The sequence below is a fragment of the Petaurus breviceps genome, unplaced genomic scaffold, assembly GCF_028583685.1.
Source record: "Petaurus breviceps papuanus isolate PSGF00001 unplaced genomic scaffold, PetGlider_PUasm1.0 185, whole genome shotgun sequence".
Taxonomy (NCBI): Eukaryota; Metazoa; Chordata; class Mammalia; order Diprotodontia; family Petauridae; genus Petaurus; species Petaurus breviceps.
Window position 1 is genome coordinate 31,068,947 of NW_027185797.1, and position 14,832 is coordinate 31,083,778.

The following is a 14,832-nucleotide window of genomic DNA, read 5'->3' on the forward strand; positions in this document are numbered from 1 at the left end:
CAAGAACTAAGACTGACCTTCAGAAGCACCTTCTGCCCGTCTACTTCAGAGCACACCAGAGGACGCTTGCTGCTCAGTTCTTTCATGGGCTCAGCATCCAAAAGGTCCCGTTCCAGGCTAACAGTCAAAATTCCTCCAGAGTTCTGGGTAACACATGTGGTTTCATTATCAAGAGCCAAAGATACATGTACAAAGCATTACACAAAATAAAGCTTTCCTTCACTTTGACATCTGAAGGGTATCACAGCTGCTGAGTGAAACTTTTCTTCTTTGCAATAAAAATTTAAGACATCAAGAGCCTTCATTTTTCTAGACATTTTCCTCAGATTTCAGACAAACTTACCATGTATTTAAGTATTCCTGCTTCTGGGTGAAGAAGAGGTAGCTCAGGGAACAACTTTTGCACCAAACTAGTTAGCTTCTCCTGAAATTAAAACAACCAGTCACTATTTCAGAAAATACAAATGTATTCCATGTTTCTCTTCTCTCACTGTCTGCATTAATTTCTGGAGTTTGAAAGTTGGATTTCAATCATATGTGCAGCCATTAAAGACATTCGATAACGCAATTCAGACTCTTAGAACTAAAAATGAATGTTCCTTTCCTGTCTAGACCCAACCTTTGCAAGTGGGAACAAACCCGCCTGTGCCCTATTGTAGCAGCCTTTATGTCGATGCACAGGAACACCCACTTCTCAAAAGCCCCGGCCCCGCCCCAGGCAGAAAGAAACACTTCCATGTTCACACTGGATCGTTACATTGCTCATTGGCACTGCCTGCTCCGTGTGACAAAAACATCTCAACATACACGGAACTATGAGAAAGGTATTGAAGCCGACGTGCAAACTGAAGGGACTCTGCCCAATCATTGCTCTCAGCGACAAATTTTCTGAATCCTCAGCGATCCCTGGCTGTCTGCTGGAAGGAGGGCCCACACTGTTAACTGAGTCAAAAGCAGATTCCTAGGTGATACCAATAAATCCTGTATTAACAACTATATACAATGTGAGGCCTCATGCTGCTTTTCCTAGGACCTCCTTTTGTCTTCCCAAGATCCAAGGGACACAAGAAAAGGCCGGACTACTCCCATTATAGATAAGGACATTCCAGGTGACGGGAAGGGGGGGGCTGAGGGCCAGGGCCCAGACCAAGGGGGTGTCTCTGTCACCTTGGGCACTACACCAGCAGCCTGGGTATCTGCTCTTAGAAGCCAATGTCTCAATACAGACCTAGCCCAGAACTTACATATTCCTCCTGCTCGTGGTAAATTTTCTCAAAGACATGATGACGCAACTGAATGATTTCTTCTTTTATTTTTTCAATTTCAGATCCATCACAGTCATCAGCCTACAATCAGAAGAAAAATCAAAATTATTCTATATGTTTCTTAGAAGAAACTGAGAAAATTTTCTGGGATCCTAACAGAAAACAAGAATATTTATTATTACCATGCAGTTTATTTTAATACAACTACCCAAAAAGACTTTCCCCAAAAAAGGGATAGTGTTCAAGGAGGACAAAGCTATGAGTAGTGAATGTCAGTAATTGGGATTTTTCTTCTTGAAGATTACTATCGATTTTCTTCTGCAGAAATAAACCAATTGCTGTCATCAAAAATGAGTGAGAAAATGGTTCACTTCCTTAAAAATAAGCCAAGGGGCAGCTAGGTGGCGCAGTAAATAGAGCACAAGCCTGGAGTCAGGAGGACTTGAGTTCAAATCCAGCCTCAGGCATTTAACACATACTAGCCGTGTGACCTTGAGCAAGTCACTTAACCCCAATTGCCCTGCCTTCCCCCCTCCAAAAAAAAAGCAAATAATAATAATAAGCCAAAAGAGATTAAGTCCTCAGCGCTGTGGCAATATAAAAGATGATCTAATGTCACCAAGTTCTCTCAATAATTCTTTCTTGTCTTCCCCCATAATCCCTTGAGAAACAAGTACACAGTAATCCCTTCTACATCTCAACTTTCCCCATCACAGCTTGGAGATCTTGGATCAGCATAAGAAACTAAATGGGAATTTTGGGGGAATTTTGAGAAAGCCACAGATGACATGCAAAGTCCAGCAGACAACCCGGAAAAAGTTTAGAAACTCAAAAATACATAAAATAGATGCATGGTATTGTATAATATCAACACATTTTAATACCAAAAACATATCCAATTTCTTTTCTCTGGTATAAAGGCAAGGCCAAAAATTTTATGCAGATTTTCCAGATAGAGGGGGTGCCACGCCCTAACTCCCACAATATGGAAAGGATAGCTATAATAGAATTGTCAGACCTGGAGTTAGGCCAACCTGGGTTTGAGTCTCACATCAGACATGCCAGGTGCCCCTGGGCACGTCACTAAATTGACCTAGACTGTAATTTCCTCATCTGCTTAAGCAGGGGGCTGAACTACGTGACTAACTGTTGACAGTCCCTTCCAGTTCTAAATTGTCATGTGATCCCTCCTTTCCACCTCCGATGGCACAATCCAGAACAAATCCCTAGATGATCTCACTAACTTCTTAACTGGTCTGTATGACTCCATAACCTCTTGCCCAATTCTCTTTCATTTCCATTTCTCTCCCCTAATGGTTCCACACTTAATTACTAGAGCCAAGCTAATATTCTTGAACCACTACTTCCAAAAACTCCTGCTTCCAGATCTGCAATGACTTCTCTCCCCCAGCCCTCAAGACTCTCCACAACCTATTTCCCAAGCTCCCTTTCAATCTCACCACTTAAGAAACCCCCATATTCATCTACCTATCTTACCACTGACCCCTCCCTTTCTGCAAGGCCTCTCCCCTGCCCTGTGACTATCCAAATTCCACCCAACTTCTCATGCCAATCTCCAGGTCCAGTTCTTCCAGGAAACATTTCTACTGTCCATATGACTCACTGGGGCTTTGGTTTCATTGTTCTGTTAGTGAGCATTTCAAAAGTATACGTCTTATTTACCCAACTAGATGGTAAGTTCTGTGAAGGCTGAGACAATGTCACATCCACTGCTTTGTTAAATAGTTGTTGAAGGAATAGTCCCATCTCAATCCAGGTAGGGAAACATAATTAACACACAGCAAACAATTAAACAACAACAAGTTTGTTCAGCTCTACAGTTAATGGACTGAGTACAACAGGAATTCAGAGAATAGAAAAATTAGTACAGGTAGGAAGAATGTAGAGCAGCTAGGTAGTGCCACAGTGCACAGAGACTTCTCTTCCTGAGTTCAAATCTAGCTTCAAATACTAGCTGTGTGACCCTGGGTAAGTCACTTAACCCTGTTTGCCTCAGTTTGCTCATCTGTAAAATGAGCTGGAGAAGGAAATGGCAAATCACTCCAGTATCTTTACCAAGAAAATGCCAAATGGGATCACTAAGAGTGGGACATGACTAAATGACTGAAAAACAACAATAAAAACAAAGAATCATTAAGTACAAGAAAAAAAACTCAAATGAAATGTAAACACATTCTCCTTGTTTAAAAATGTAAAGATAAAATAATTTGCCATAAAAAGGTGGTCAATGGGCAAAATCAACAGACAATTTGCTGACTGACTGTCTCATACCACCTATTACATATAGAACACACTACTAGAAACCTCACCTCAGAACCAGGCTGAGTCATGTCCTACAATAAGAACAAGGGATTATTAGTCTTCAAAGGACCTTGAAATTTGACTCTACACTGGCAATTCATTGTTTTGCTTGGTACTATTAAGAAATAAGAAGAACCAAACAATTTTCCCCGCAAGGTTATACAAACTCCAAGTATACATTACCCCTGAATTTGGGTGAAGAAAATTTTCAGCCCAAGATTTCTGGCATGATACAATTTAAAACCAGGTCTTCAAAAGAATACTCTCACAGGTATATACACTTAAATTAACACAGAACTATTGATAACTTAGCTTTTAAAGTAAAAGCCTAATGCTAAACACTTATTTTCCCTCTGTACTGCACATGCATTTAACTATATCTATCATATATTCACAAAGACATGGTGTCTCTTCCAGAGTTCAATAGACTAAATACACCCTTTTCCCCACAGGCAGGTTCAGCCTAAGGAAGTACTGGGAAGCCCAAACTGAATGTAGACAGATGAGCTCTTGAATTCTCCCTAAGGTTGCAAACACTCAGAAAAAAAAGTTCAAGGACAACCTAGACCCCTCTGCATCTTCCTAACCCCTAGGCAACTCAAACCTTCAGGATAGGGGGACAGAAGGAGAAACAGACAACTTAAACGGAGAGTTCTATACCAGGGATACCAATGAGGCTCCTTTAAGCTCTATTATTCCATACAAACTATTTAAGAAGCAAGGCCCTGCCCTGCCATAGAAAGATGTTAACACAGGTTCCATGTTTAAAGGCAGAGAGATGGTGCCACAGTACACAAAGCACAGGCACTAGTCTTGGACATTTACTATGTGACCGCCACTAGCCTAGGTCTGCCTCAGCGGGCCCAACTGAAGGAGGCTGTGAGGACCAAATGAGATCATGTTTGTAAAGCGAATAGCACCGAGTGGGCACTGAAGAAGTGCTTCTCACCACCCCCTTGCCCATTCTGTGGGTCCATTCTATTCTAGCGGGCCCATGCAACTGTCTCTGGCAATACTAATTACAACAAGAACAAATAAGGTTCTGGTTTAAGCCCTTCATTTTCCACAAACAAGGCAAACTAAGCCAAGGGTAGCACACAAAGGAAAGGGATGAAGAGGAACTTGTAGAACCAAGACATGGAAAATTAGCGTTAAAAGATAAATTAGCAAAGTTTCAAGTAAGGACTTCTCAACATCAGATGACATGAGAGATACCCCATTAATATAAAATCACCTTTTTCCTTACTTTAAGCTTTTGGAAAAACCATTATTTTTTTCAGGACTACTTAACCTTTTGGAAACATGATAGAATATTATTTATGATCAAACCTATTTGAAATGAATGGAAATTTCTTTTGAAGCGCAAGCCATAAAAAAGCTTTTTCCAAATTTTCAAACTTATAAAGACATTCTGGGGAAACTGTAAAAAGGTGTTTGGGATATGAAAACTCAAAAACTAAACTTTTAAGCACTGCAATTTCAACTCCACTTTTTTTTAAACCAAATAAATGAAAAATCTGAAGTAATCACCATTTTCAGTGGTGATTTTTATCTGCATTATGAAATCTTCATTCTCAGATTCCTTTAAAAAAAAAAGGAGCTGCCTAACAGAAGCCAACCTGCCTACAACGGCCGCGAGAGCGCCGGCCGAGTAACAGCAGGCCCCAGGCACGAGCCAGCAGAGCCATACCTCCTCCAGGTTGTTCTTTTCAACCAGCTTCCATCTCAGCTGGGCTTTTAAGCCTTTCAGAGTCTTCTTAATAGAAAGCAGATGGTCCACATCGGGGCTTTTATTTAGCCACTCCATGATCTGCTTCTTAAACTATGAATAAAAAAAATAGTTACGACACCATTGATTCAGTCCGTCAGCAATACCTGAGTGTCTATTGTTAAGAATATAGCCCCAGGCATTGTGCGACATTTAATTTCTGAAAAGTAACTAGAAGCTACCTTTGTGAAAAACAAGCACTACATTTTATTGGAACCAAAGATTGAGTAAATTAAAATTTTATAACATCGCCCATGGCCCATGTACAAAACACAGCATGCAAATGAGAAATCTCTCAAATCAAGGATACCACAAAGGATGATAAATCTGTTTTTCTATAGTGTCACATAATCTATCCAAGGACAGGCTGCTGTGGTGGTGTGTTTTTGTTTTGTCTTGTTCTTTCAAATAGATTCTACTAGGAGTAAATCTGGTTATTTAGAGGATCATGGTTTGGTAAAGGTTTCTTTTAAACAAAATTAAATAATTCTTAGATTTATGAGTTACAATTGTGTCACCTAGTTCTACTAGTTTCTCAATTAGTCATTGTTAAATTTTAAATGAATTAAGAAAACCTGTGTTTTAGCATAATGAATTTAGTATCTTTTTATAAGCATATATGTAATTTCAATTACAGAAGGTCATTTCTATAGAAACTTACCTCAAACCTCAGTAGAGTACAAGCAATACTTGATTTTTTAAAAAGGGCAATAATAAAACACTTAAGGATGTTTGAGATAGTTAAATCCTGCCAACTCACACCCAAACACTTAAGCACAAGCAAGCTAACCTCCATGCTGGCTGTGTATTTGGCTTGAACTACAGTGACAAGCCTCTCCTCTGAACGAATCCTTTGCAGGACTTCATTATATGTATTCAGGATGATCTCCTTGTCTATGTCACCTTGCTCCTGAATGAAAACAAACATAGTGGTACACGAAGCACAAGAAAGTCTTTAGTAAAAAGTGAAGAGGTCAGTGGCTACACCACAGGCTCACAGCGGTAAAGCTGGAGATCATAAAGCCCAACTCCCCATTTTACAGATGAGGAGGTTGAGGCCCAGAGAGGGGATGAAACTCCCCAAAGATCACACGATCAAAGTTTTTGAGGCAGGATTTGAATCCAGGTTTCTATGTTCTGTGCCCTATCAACCAGACACCAAACTGCCACTATGGAAAGGCAAGATTCTTACTTCCCTTCAAAAAAAATGTTTTAAGTAAATGCCCTTTTATTTCCAAATAAGACAGTCAGAAGACTAACCTTTAACCTAAAAAAGTTCTTTTTAAATCTTATAAATTAGTTTAACTTCTCATTTAATGATCTAAAGCTAAGATAGGGAAGAAGTAAAAGCTAAAAAATGAGTTGATGAAAATACACATTAAGACAGCAAAAACAATCTGAGGGCTCCTAACAGCTTGAAGAGAGGCAGTATAAGCTCCTCTAGGAAAGGGTCTGCTTGGTTTTCCTCCATGTATCTCTAGAGACTAACACACTGTTTTTGTACACAGTAGGCACTTAATAATGAATAATGACTGAAGTGAACTGAATTAGTCATTCTATTCACAAGGACAATTCTATACTCTAGGACAGAATCTAAATGGGAGGAATCAGGAATGTGTGTCAAACAAGGGGGGAAAAAGTGTATCTTGACCTGATGTCATTAACTGCTTCTGAGAAAACATCATGTCAGGCAAGGTGTGCTAAGAAGGGTGGCTAATCTTATGAGAGTGTAATCTGTAGGACAGGTGTGAGTCCTACCTGCAAAACACTACAAGTACTTAAAAGTATAAATGCCAAGAATGAAAAAAGCTGCTAGGTCGTCAAACAATTAAGAACAACACAACCTAAAAAAAATAGCTTCAGAAAACCATTCCAACTCTACGAGGATGAGGTCATAGAAAGAGCCTCGTGAGGAAGTGGCCCCTAAGTGTGAAACGGGCCCTGGCAGGGAGGGAGGGTGGGACAGTCACTCGGCTCCCAAGTCCCAAGGCCACTGCTCTGAGCTTCCTGCCTGTGAGCCTTAATCATCGCAGCTCTACCTTCTTTTCTGTAAAATGAGGGCATTTGACTAAATGGCACCTGAGTAGAATTTCATGACATTCCCAAAGGAGATCCTGAGGGGAAAGGATACCAATGAGCCTTGTCAAAGCTCTTTCAGCTTTCTCCCAGATGTCATTTCATGTCAAACTCTCACTTCATCCATAAGGAATTCCTTCAAACCAGTAGGCTGGCAAGACTGAGTCATTAGTTAGTAGAGAAAACTCAACCATTTAAAAGATTAGCATTGGTTTTCTTCTATTTAAAAGCAATCTCAAATTCAGCTTTGAAATTAAAATTTGTAACAGACTTTTTTCAAGGCACCTGAAGAAACCTTTCCATGATCAGATTTATAGGGCAAAATTATTTTTAAAACCACAAATCACTTTGCTTCCTTTCAAGTGTATACATACCATAAAATATAATGCCTGTACATATTTTAAGGACAGTAACTCACAACGAGAGAGATCTCCAGCTCTTTGCAAACATCAGACTCAATCTTCTCCAATATTTCATCAATGTTGCCAATTACCTCTTCAGAATTCAGAGATTCTTCATCATTTAGATCAAAAAACTTGGTTGAAAAAATTGAAACATGCACAAAATCAAGATTAATTTATTGAGCTGCCTTAGGTTTTAAATCTTTCTAAACTAAGCGATTAATAGTTGAGAAAAGAGTTAAGAGGTAAAACCCAAGATAAGTAGGGAGTAGGTAAGAGAACATTCAAGTCATTCAGAACAGACAAACTATACCCTAGGGCAGGAAAAACTCTCAAATATGATGGTTAAGCCACTTTAATCTTTGAAAGGTTATAAAGTTTGGGAAAGAAGCTGAAGGCCCAAAAAGGAACAAATATGACATTTGTTTTTGACAGATTTACAATAAAAATAAGAGAATTAAGTCTGCAAACTAAAGGCCAGGAAGCTTCACTTCAAACCTTGCAAAAATTAGAAGGTTGTGAATGTCTAGAAAATAGCAAAGTAACCACAAAGACACACCTCTCCTTCCCTTCACTGCAGAGGTAGGGGACTATAAGTTTGGGACACTGAAAGATTCTATTTGTTTTTTATTCTTTGTTAAAAGAGATGATTCTCTGGGTATATGAAGGAGGAGAGATATTTGGAAATGAAGGCAAAGGAAAATAAAATAATATCAATAAAAAATGTTTAAAGAAAAAAAAGTCATGAACTACATAAAAACAGGCACCAAATCACTAAGAAGACAAATACAAATTAAATCCTGAACTTTACCTCCCACAATGCAAAGTAACAAAAAAAATTGCAAAAGATAAGATTATTGTTCACTCTAGAAGAACAGGCTGATGTGCTATTATTGCTTCTGGGAAGTAGTTCAACCATTTAGGATTTCAGAACTTAGAATTTTACAAGAAGGTAACTAAAACATTTACATCCTTTAACCTAATAATCCCACCATTGGGGGTGTCCCCTAAGGAGGCCAAAAAGAGAGAAACAAAGATGCAGTGCTTAGCAAAAACATTCCTACCAGCCCATCACAAGTGTAGCCGAGAACTGGAAACACAGTGGCTGAAAAACTAAGATATGTGACTGTACCAGCGCATCAGCCGCCAACGGACACACTCTTGGGAACCTCACCAGATGGTCCCAAGTATTTTACTTTTCATCTATATGTAGATGACTCACATACGCATGCAGATGGAGTGACAGATGAAAGAAAGGCAGGAAGGAAGAAACAGAGACAGAGAGAGATAGAGGAAGAGAGACAAGACAGACACAGAATACGAGGAAATTTCCAGCCCCAGACTCTCCCTTGACTTCCCACTTCACCAATTTGGTCAGTTAATACACATTGATTAAGGACTCCCATGTGTCAGGCACTATTCTGAGCACTGAGGATACAAAGGAAGGTAAAAGGCAGTACCTATTCTCAGGCAGCTCCCAGCTCTAGGCTCCCAGGGTCAGAACCCTCAATACCCCCCTCAACTCCTCATTCTCCCAGACCCCACCAAGCCAATCAGTGGTTAAATCTCGTTCTCTCTATCCCCAAAGTCTCTCTCAAATCGAACCCTTTTCTCCACTCAACACAACTAGACTGTGGCCTCCTTGCCTTCAGTCTCTCCTCACTGCAGTTCATTCTACACTAAGTACAGTCATTTTCCTTAAACGCAGATCTGACCACGTGACCCAATCAACCCAAAGATTTCCCATTGCCTCCAGGATCACGTATTTCCGTTTACCTTTTAAATCTCTGAACAAACCGGCCTCCGTGAACGTTACTACGGTAGTACCATCTCTCTGTTCACTGCTCACAATGCTCCTCCTTTCTTGGCCTTTGCACTGGCCACTCCTCCTATGTCTGGGATGTGCTACCTCTTCATCTCTGCCTCAGAGTCACAGCTCAAGCACAAACTTCTGCCTAAGCCTTTCCTGGTATCTCTATGCTGCTAATTCTCAGATCTATCTATATAGTCCTAGCTTTTCTCCTGACCTCCAGTGGTCAACCTCCAGTTGCCTATTGAACATCCTGAACTAAATAAAGACACTTCAAACATTAACTAACATGTATAAAAGTTAAGCCATTATTTTTTCCCCAAAAACCTCCTCTGTTCCACTGACCTACTGACACCTGCTGGCCCACACCGCTGGCTTCATACCCTTCACTGCTACCCTGAGCCCTGCTATTGAGGATGCCACCAACTTCCTAGGCATCCCGGCTCCTCACTATCTCCCCACCACCCCCATATCGAATCAGTTGCCAAGCCATGTGGATTCTGCCTTCATAACATCTCTCAAATTAGCCCCCTTCTCTGACAGAGTCACCATCACCTAACACGGCCTACTACAATAGTTTGCTGGTTGGGCTGAGGCTCCACAGCCATGCAGCCATTGCCACGTGGCAGCTTCAGCTCCTGGCCTGCAGATTGTAGCACCAGTACGAGGGGTAATGGCTATTACTTTAACCTGCCTAGATCTGGATTGGGGTCTAGGGTGGAGGTCCTGGGGTGTGTGAACAGTCTACCAGAGCCTGTGGAGGCTTCACAGAGGGCACCCAACTAATAGGTCCGGCAGCTGCAAAAACCCCAGAGTTTGGAATAAAGCTCTCATTTCTGGTAGCAGAGTCCTACTGTGGCAAAAGGCTCAAAAGTCAAGTAATTGAGTGGCAACATGAGCAAGCAAAGGAAGCAAAACAAAGAGAGCAATCCTACATTAGACTCCTATTTGGGGGATAAAAATGATCAAAGTATGGAACAGGAGGAAGACAGTGAAGTCACAACTCCTGCACCAAAAGCTTCCAAGAATAATATGAGCTGGTTACAGGCCATAGAGGAGATTAAAAAGGGTTTTGAAAACCAAATAAGAGAAATGGAGGAAAAACTGGGAAGAGAAATGAGAACAATGCAAGAAAATTATGAAATGAGAGTCAACAACCTGATTGAAGAAAATAACACCTTAAAAAACAGACTAACTCAAATGACAAAAGATACTCAAAAAGGCAATGAGAAGAATGCCTTAAAAAGCCGAATTTGCCAGATGGAAAAAGAATCTCAAAAGCTCACTGAGGAGAATCATTCCTTCAGAATTAGATTGGAGCAAATGGAAGCTAGTGACTTTATGAGAAATCAAGATACTATTAAGCAGATCCAAACAAATGAAAAATATAAGGCAATGTGAAATATCTCATTGGGAAAACCACTGACCTGGAAAAGAGACATGGGAGAGATAATTTTAAAATTATTGGACTACCTGAAAGCCATAATCAAAAAAAGAACCTAGAAATCATCCTTCAAGAAATTCTCAAGGAAAAGTGCCCTGATGTTTTAGAACCAGAGGGCAAAATAGAGGTTGAAAGAGTCCACCGATCTCCTCCTGAAAAAGATCCCAAAAAGAAAACTCCTAGAAATATTATAGCCAGGTTCAGGAGTTCCCAGATCAAGGAGAAAATATTACAAGCAGCCAGGAAGAAACAATTTCAATATTGTGGAAACACAATCAGGATAACTCAGGACCTGGCAGCTTCTACATTGAGGGATCAAAGGACTTGGAATATGATGTTCTGGAGGTCAAAGGAGCTGGGATTAAAACTAAGAATTACCTACCCAGTAAAACTGAGTATCATGTTCCAGGGGAAAATATGGTCATTCAGTGAAATAGAGGACTTTCAAGTATTCTTGATGAAAAAACCAGAGTTGAATAGAAAATTTAACATTCATATACAAGAAACAAAAAAGCATGAGAAGGTAAACAGGGAAAAGAAATCCTAAGGAACTTATCAAAGTTGAACTAGTAATATTCCTACATGGAAAAATGATAATTGTAACTTATGAAACTTTTCTCAGTATGAGAATAGCTGAAGGGAATAGAAATGTGTGTATATATGTATACATACCATGTTTCCCCGATAATAAGACACTGTCTTATTAATTTTTTTGGACAGAAAAACACCAGAGGGCTTATTTTCAGGGGAGGGCTTATTTTAATGAACACTGACAGCAATTTTAATAAACAGGTAAATGTGAACAAAAAAATGTACCTTTATTCAATAAGCAAATCACTGGGGAAGAACAGGATGACGAGCTCACTGGTGCAGCTCTGATTGGATGCAGCTCGGAGCGCAGCGTGCGTTTCACGGCGGGGGCGGGGGGGAACAGTGCATACAGAGGGTACCGTAATGTAGCGTGTAGCGCAGGGGATCACCTTCAACTACAGTAGCAATCTCAATAGGGCTTATTTTCGGGGGAGGGCTTATTTTAGAGGAATCTTACACAGTAAGGGGAGGGCTTGTTTTTGGGATAGGTCTTATTATCGGGGAAACACGGTATATATGTCTATATAGGAGAGTATATGGGCGTATGAATACATATGTGAGTGTGTGTATATATGTACAGGTATATATAAACAGAGGCCACAGGACCAATTTAATAGGAAGGGATGATACTTAAAAGGTGAAATTAAGAGGTGAGAGAGGAATATAATGAGAGGAGATGGGGAGACAGAATGAGGTAAATTATCTCATATAGAAGAGGCAAAGGAAAACTGTTACAATGGAGGGGAAGAACAGGAAGGCAAAAAGGAATGAGTCAACCTTATTCTCACTGAATTTGGCTTAGGGAAGGAATGACATACACACTAAGTAGGGTATCTCACCCTACAGGAGAGCAGAGGGGAAGGGGACAAGAGGGGGGATAATGGAAAGGAGGGCAGGCTCGGGGTGGGGGAGGGAAGTTGGAAGCACCCACTTTTGAAAAGGGATAGGATCAAAGTAGAGAACAGAACAAGTGGGGGTGGGATATGATGGAGGGAAATATAGTCAGTCTTTCACATTATATTCACTATGGAAATGTTTTGCATAGCTAAGCATTGTACAACCTGTATTGAATTGCTTATCTTCCCAGTGAGGATGGGTGATGAGGGAGGAAGGGAAGAAATCTGGAATTCAAAGTTTTTAAATCAAATGTTTAAAAATATATATATATTATTATTATTATTATTATTATTATTATTTTACATGTAACTGGGAAATAAGATATACAGACACTGTGACATAGAGATCCACCACGCCCTACTGGAAAGTTGGATAGGAAATGGGGTAATATATGGGAGACAGCAGATTAGGGGAGGGGATATTCAGTGTGATCACTGTTTTGTGGTGATGGGTAGGGAAAAATGGGAAGAAAATTTGTAACTCAAAATCTTGTGGAAATGAAAGATGTAAACTAAAAAATTAAAAAACAACAGTTTTCTGGTTGGACTTCCTATCTTAAGTATCTCCCAACTCTAAGCTATCCTTTAATGATCTGTCAAATTGATCCTCTTAAAATACAGGTCTGATTATATCACACACAGACATACCCCATTCAATAAATTCCAATTGTTAATTACTTTGAGATTAAATACAAAATCCTCTGGGTACTTTAATGCACTTGCTGGAGTTGAGAACTGGTCTAACCATTCTGGAAAGCAATTTGGGATTATGAAGTTATTAAATGGGAGGTACCCTTTGATTCAGTGATACCACTATGAGGTCTAAACCCCAAAGAAATCAAAGAAAGAGGAAAAGGACTCATATGTACAAATTATAGTAGCTCTTTCATAGTATATGAATGCAATGGAATACTGTGTTGTACCGTGTTGTAAGAAATGAAGAGGATGGTTCCAGAAAAACCTGGGAAGACTTGTATGAATTGATGCAAAGTGAAATAAGCAGAACCAGGAGAAAAGTTTTTACAAAAACAGCAACATTAGGAAATCAAACAATTCTAAAGGACTTAGGAACTTTGATCAATACAATGACCAATCACGATTCCATGACTTATAATGAAACAAACTATATTATGTCTATACAAGGAGGTGAAAGACTCAGAGTGCAGATTAAAATATACATATATACTTACATGTGTTGCATACATATGTGTATATATGTGTGCACCCATATATATTTGTGCATGATGAATGTGAAAATTTTTTCCTTGATCATATGTATGCACATACATATATATGTATATGTGTGTATTTGTAGTAGGTTTTATTTTTCAACAGACGAGGGATGGGAAGGTGGAAGGATGAGAATTTAGAACTGAAAACAAAATATGTTTGAATTTTTTAAAATTTAAATTAAAAGAAAATGCAATGCTCTGCTTGACTTTTAAAGTCTTTTAAAAGTTAGTCCTTCCTACCTTTCCATCTTCTTACACATTACCCTTCCAAACTTGGTAATACATAATGACATTGGCCTCCTTGCTGTTCCTTGAACAAGAAAGTCCATCTTTCAACTGCAGAGTTTTCTCTGGCAGTCCCTCCTCATCTCTATCTCCTGGTCTCCCTGTCTTCCCTCAAGTCTTAGCTAAAATCCCACTTTCTGAAAGAAGTCTTTCCTGATCCCTCTTAATGCTAGTGGCTTCCTTCTGAGATTATTTTCAAATTATCCCATATATACTTTGTTTGTACGTCACTGTTCATATGCTGTATCTCTTGTTAGACTGAGAGGTCCTAGAGAGAATGGATTATTTTTGCCTTTGATTTTCCTTTGTATCCTCAGGGCTTAGCACAATGCTTGGCATATGATGAGTACTTAATAAATGCTTACTGATTGGCATCCAGCCCTTGGGGAATAACTAAGCACCATACTGGTACAGGGCTGGGCACATAGTAGGCACTGTATGGATGCTTATTCCCTTCTCCTTCCACCTCAACAAGATTGTTCTAGAATCCTTCAATTCCCTCAAGAACCAAAAAAATGATGTGCCCACACACATGAAGTTAAAGTTCTTAAAAGTTTGAAATCAGGACAGGACAGGAAGGGAAAGAGTCTCTTACAGACCCCAGAAGGTAAGAGCTGCTTTACCTTTATAGTGGAATTGAACCACTCAGCAAGAAGCTGTAGGGAAGCATCTGTCTCTGTTCTGACGCGGTTAAATTCCTCTCGTTTGCCATGTTTCCACTCATAAAACTTTTGCAGGATTT

The 14,832-nt window shown here is 39.7% G+C and overlaps 1 protein-coding gene across 10 annotated transcripts in view; it reads right to left on the reverse strand.

Annotated features, from left to right (window-relative positions):
* Window positions 1-9,047, reverse strand: part of LOC138161784 (serine/threonine-protein kinase 31-like) — a 231,861-nt gene extending 222,814 nt beyond the window's left edge. For 8 of the 10 annotated variants that reach the window (XR_011168465.1, XM_069088715.1, XM_069088711.1 and 5 more), the window contains exons 1-7: window positions 8,897-9,047; window positions 7,806-7,966; window positions 6,146-6,265; window positions 5,278-5,409; window positions 1,245-1,346; window positions 344-424; window positions 18-143 (exon numbers count right to left, since the gene is read on the reverse strand). Coding sequence is in view for 9 of the 10 variants with exons in the window: in XM_069088715.1 (XP_068944816.1) it covers window positions 18-143; window positions 344-424; window positions 1,245-1,346; window positions 5,278-5,409; window positions 6,146-6,265; window positions 7,806-7,808 (564 nt within the window). In the remaining variant the exon portion in view is untranslated. The remainder of the gene's footprint in view (window positions 1-17; window positions 144-343; window positions 425-1,244; window positions 1,347-5,277; window positions 5,410-6,145; window positions 6,266-7,805; window positions 7,967-8,896) is intronic. The other 2 variants (XM_069088709.1, XM_069088707.1) reach the window with 2 other exon arrangements.
* Window positions 9,048-14,832: the final 5,785 nt, after the last annotated feature.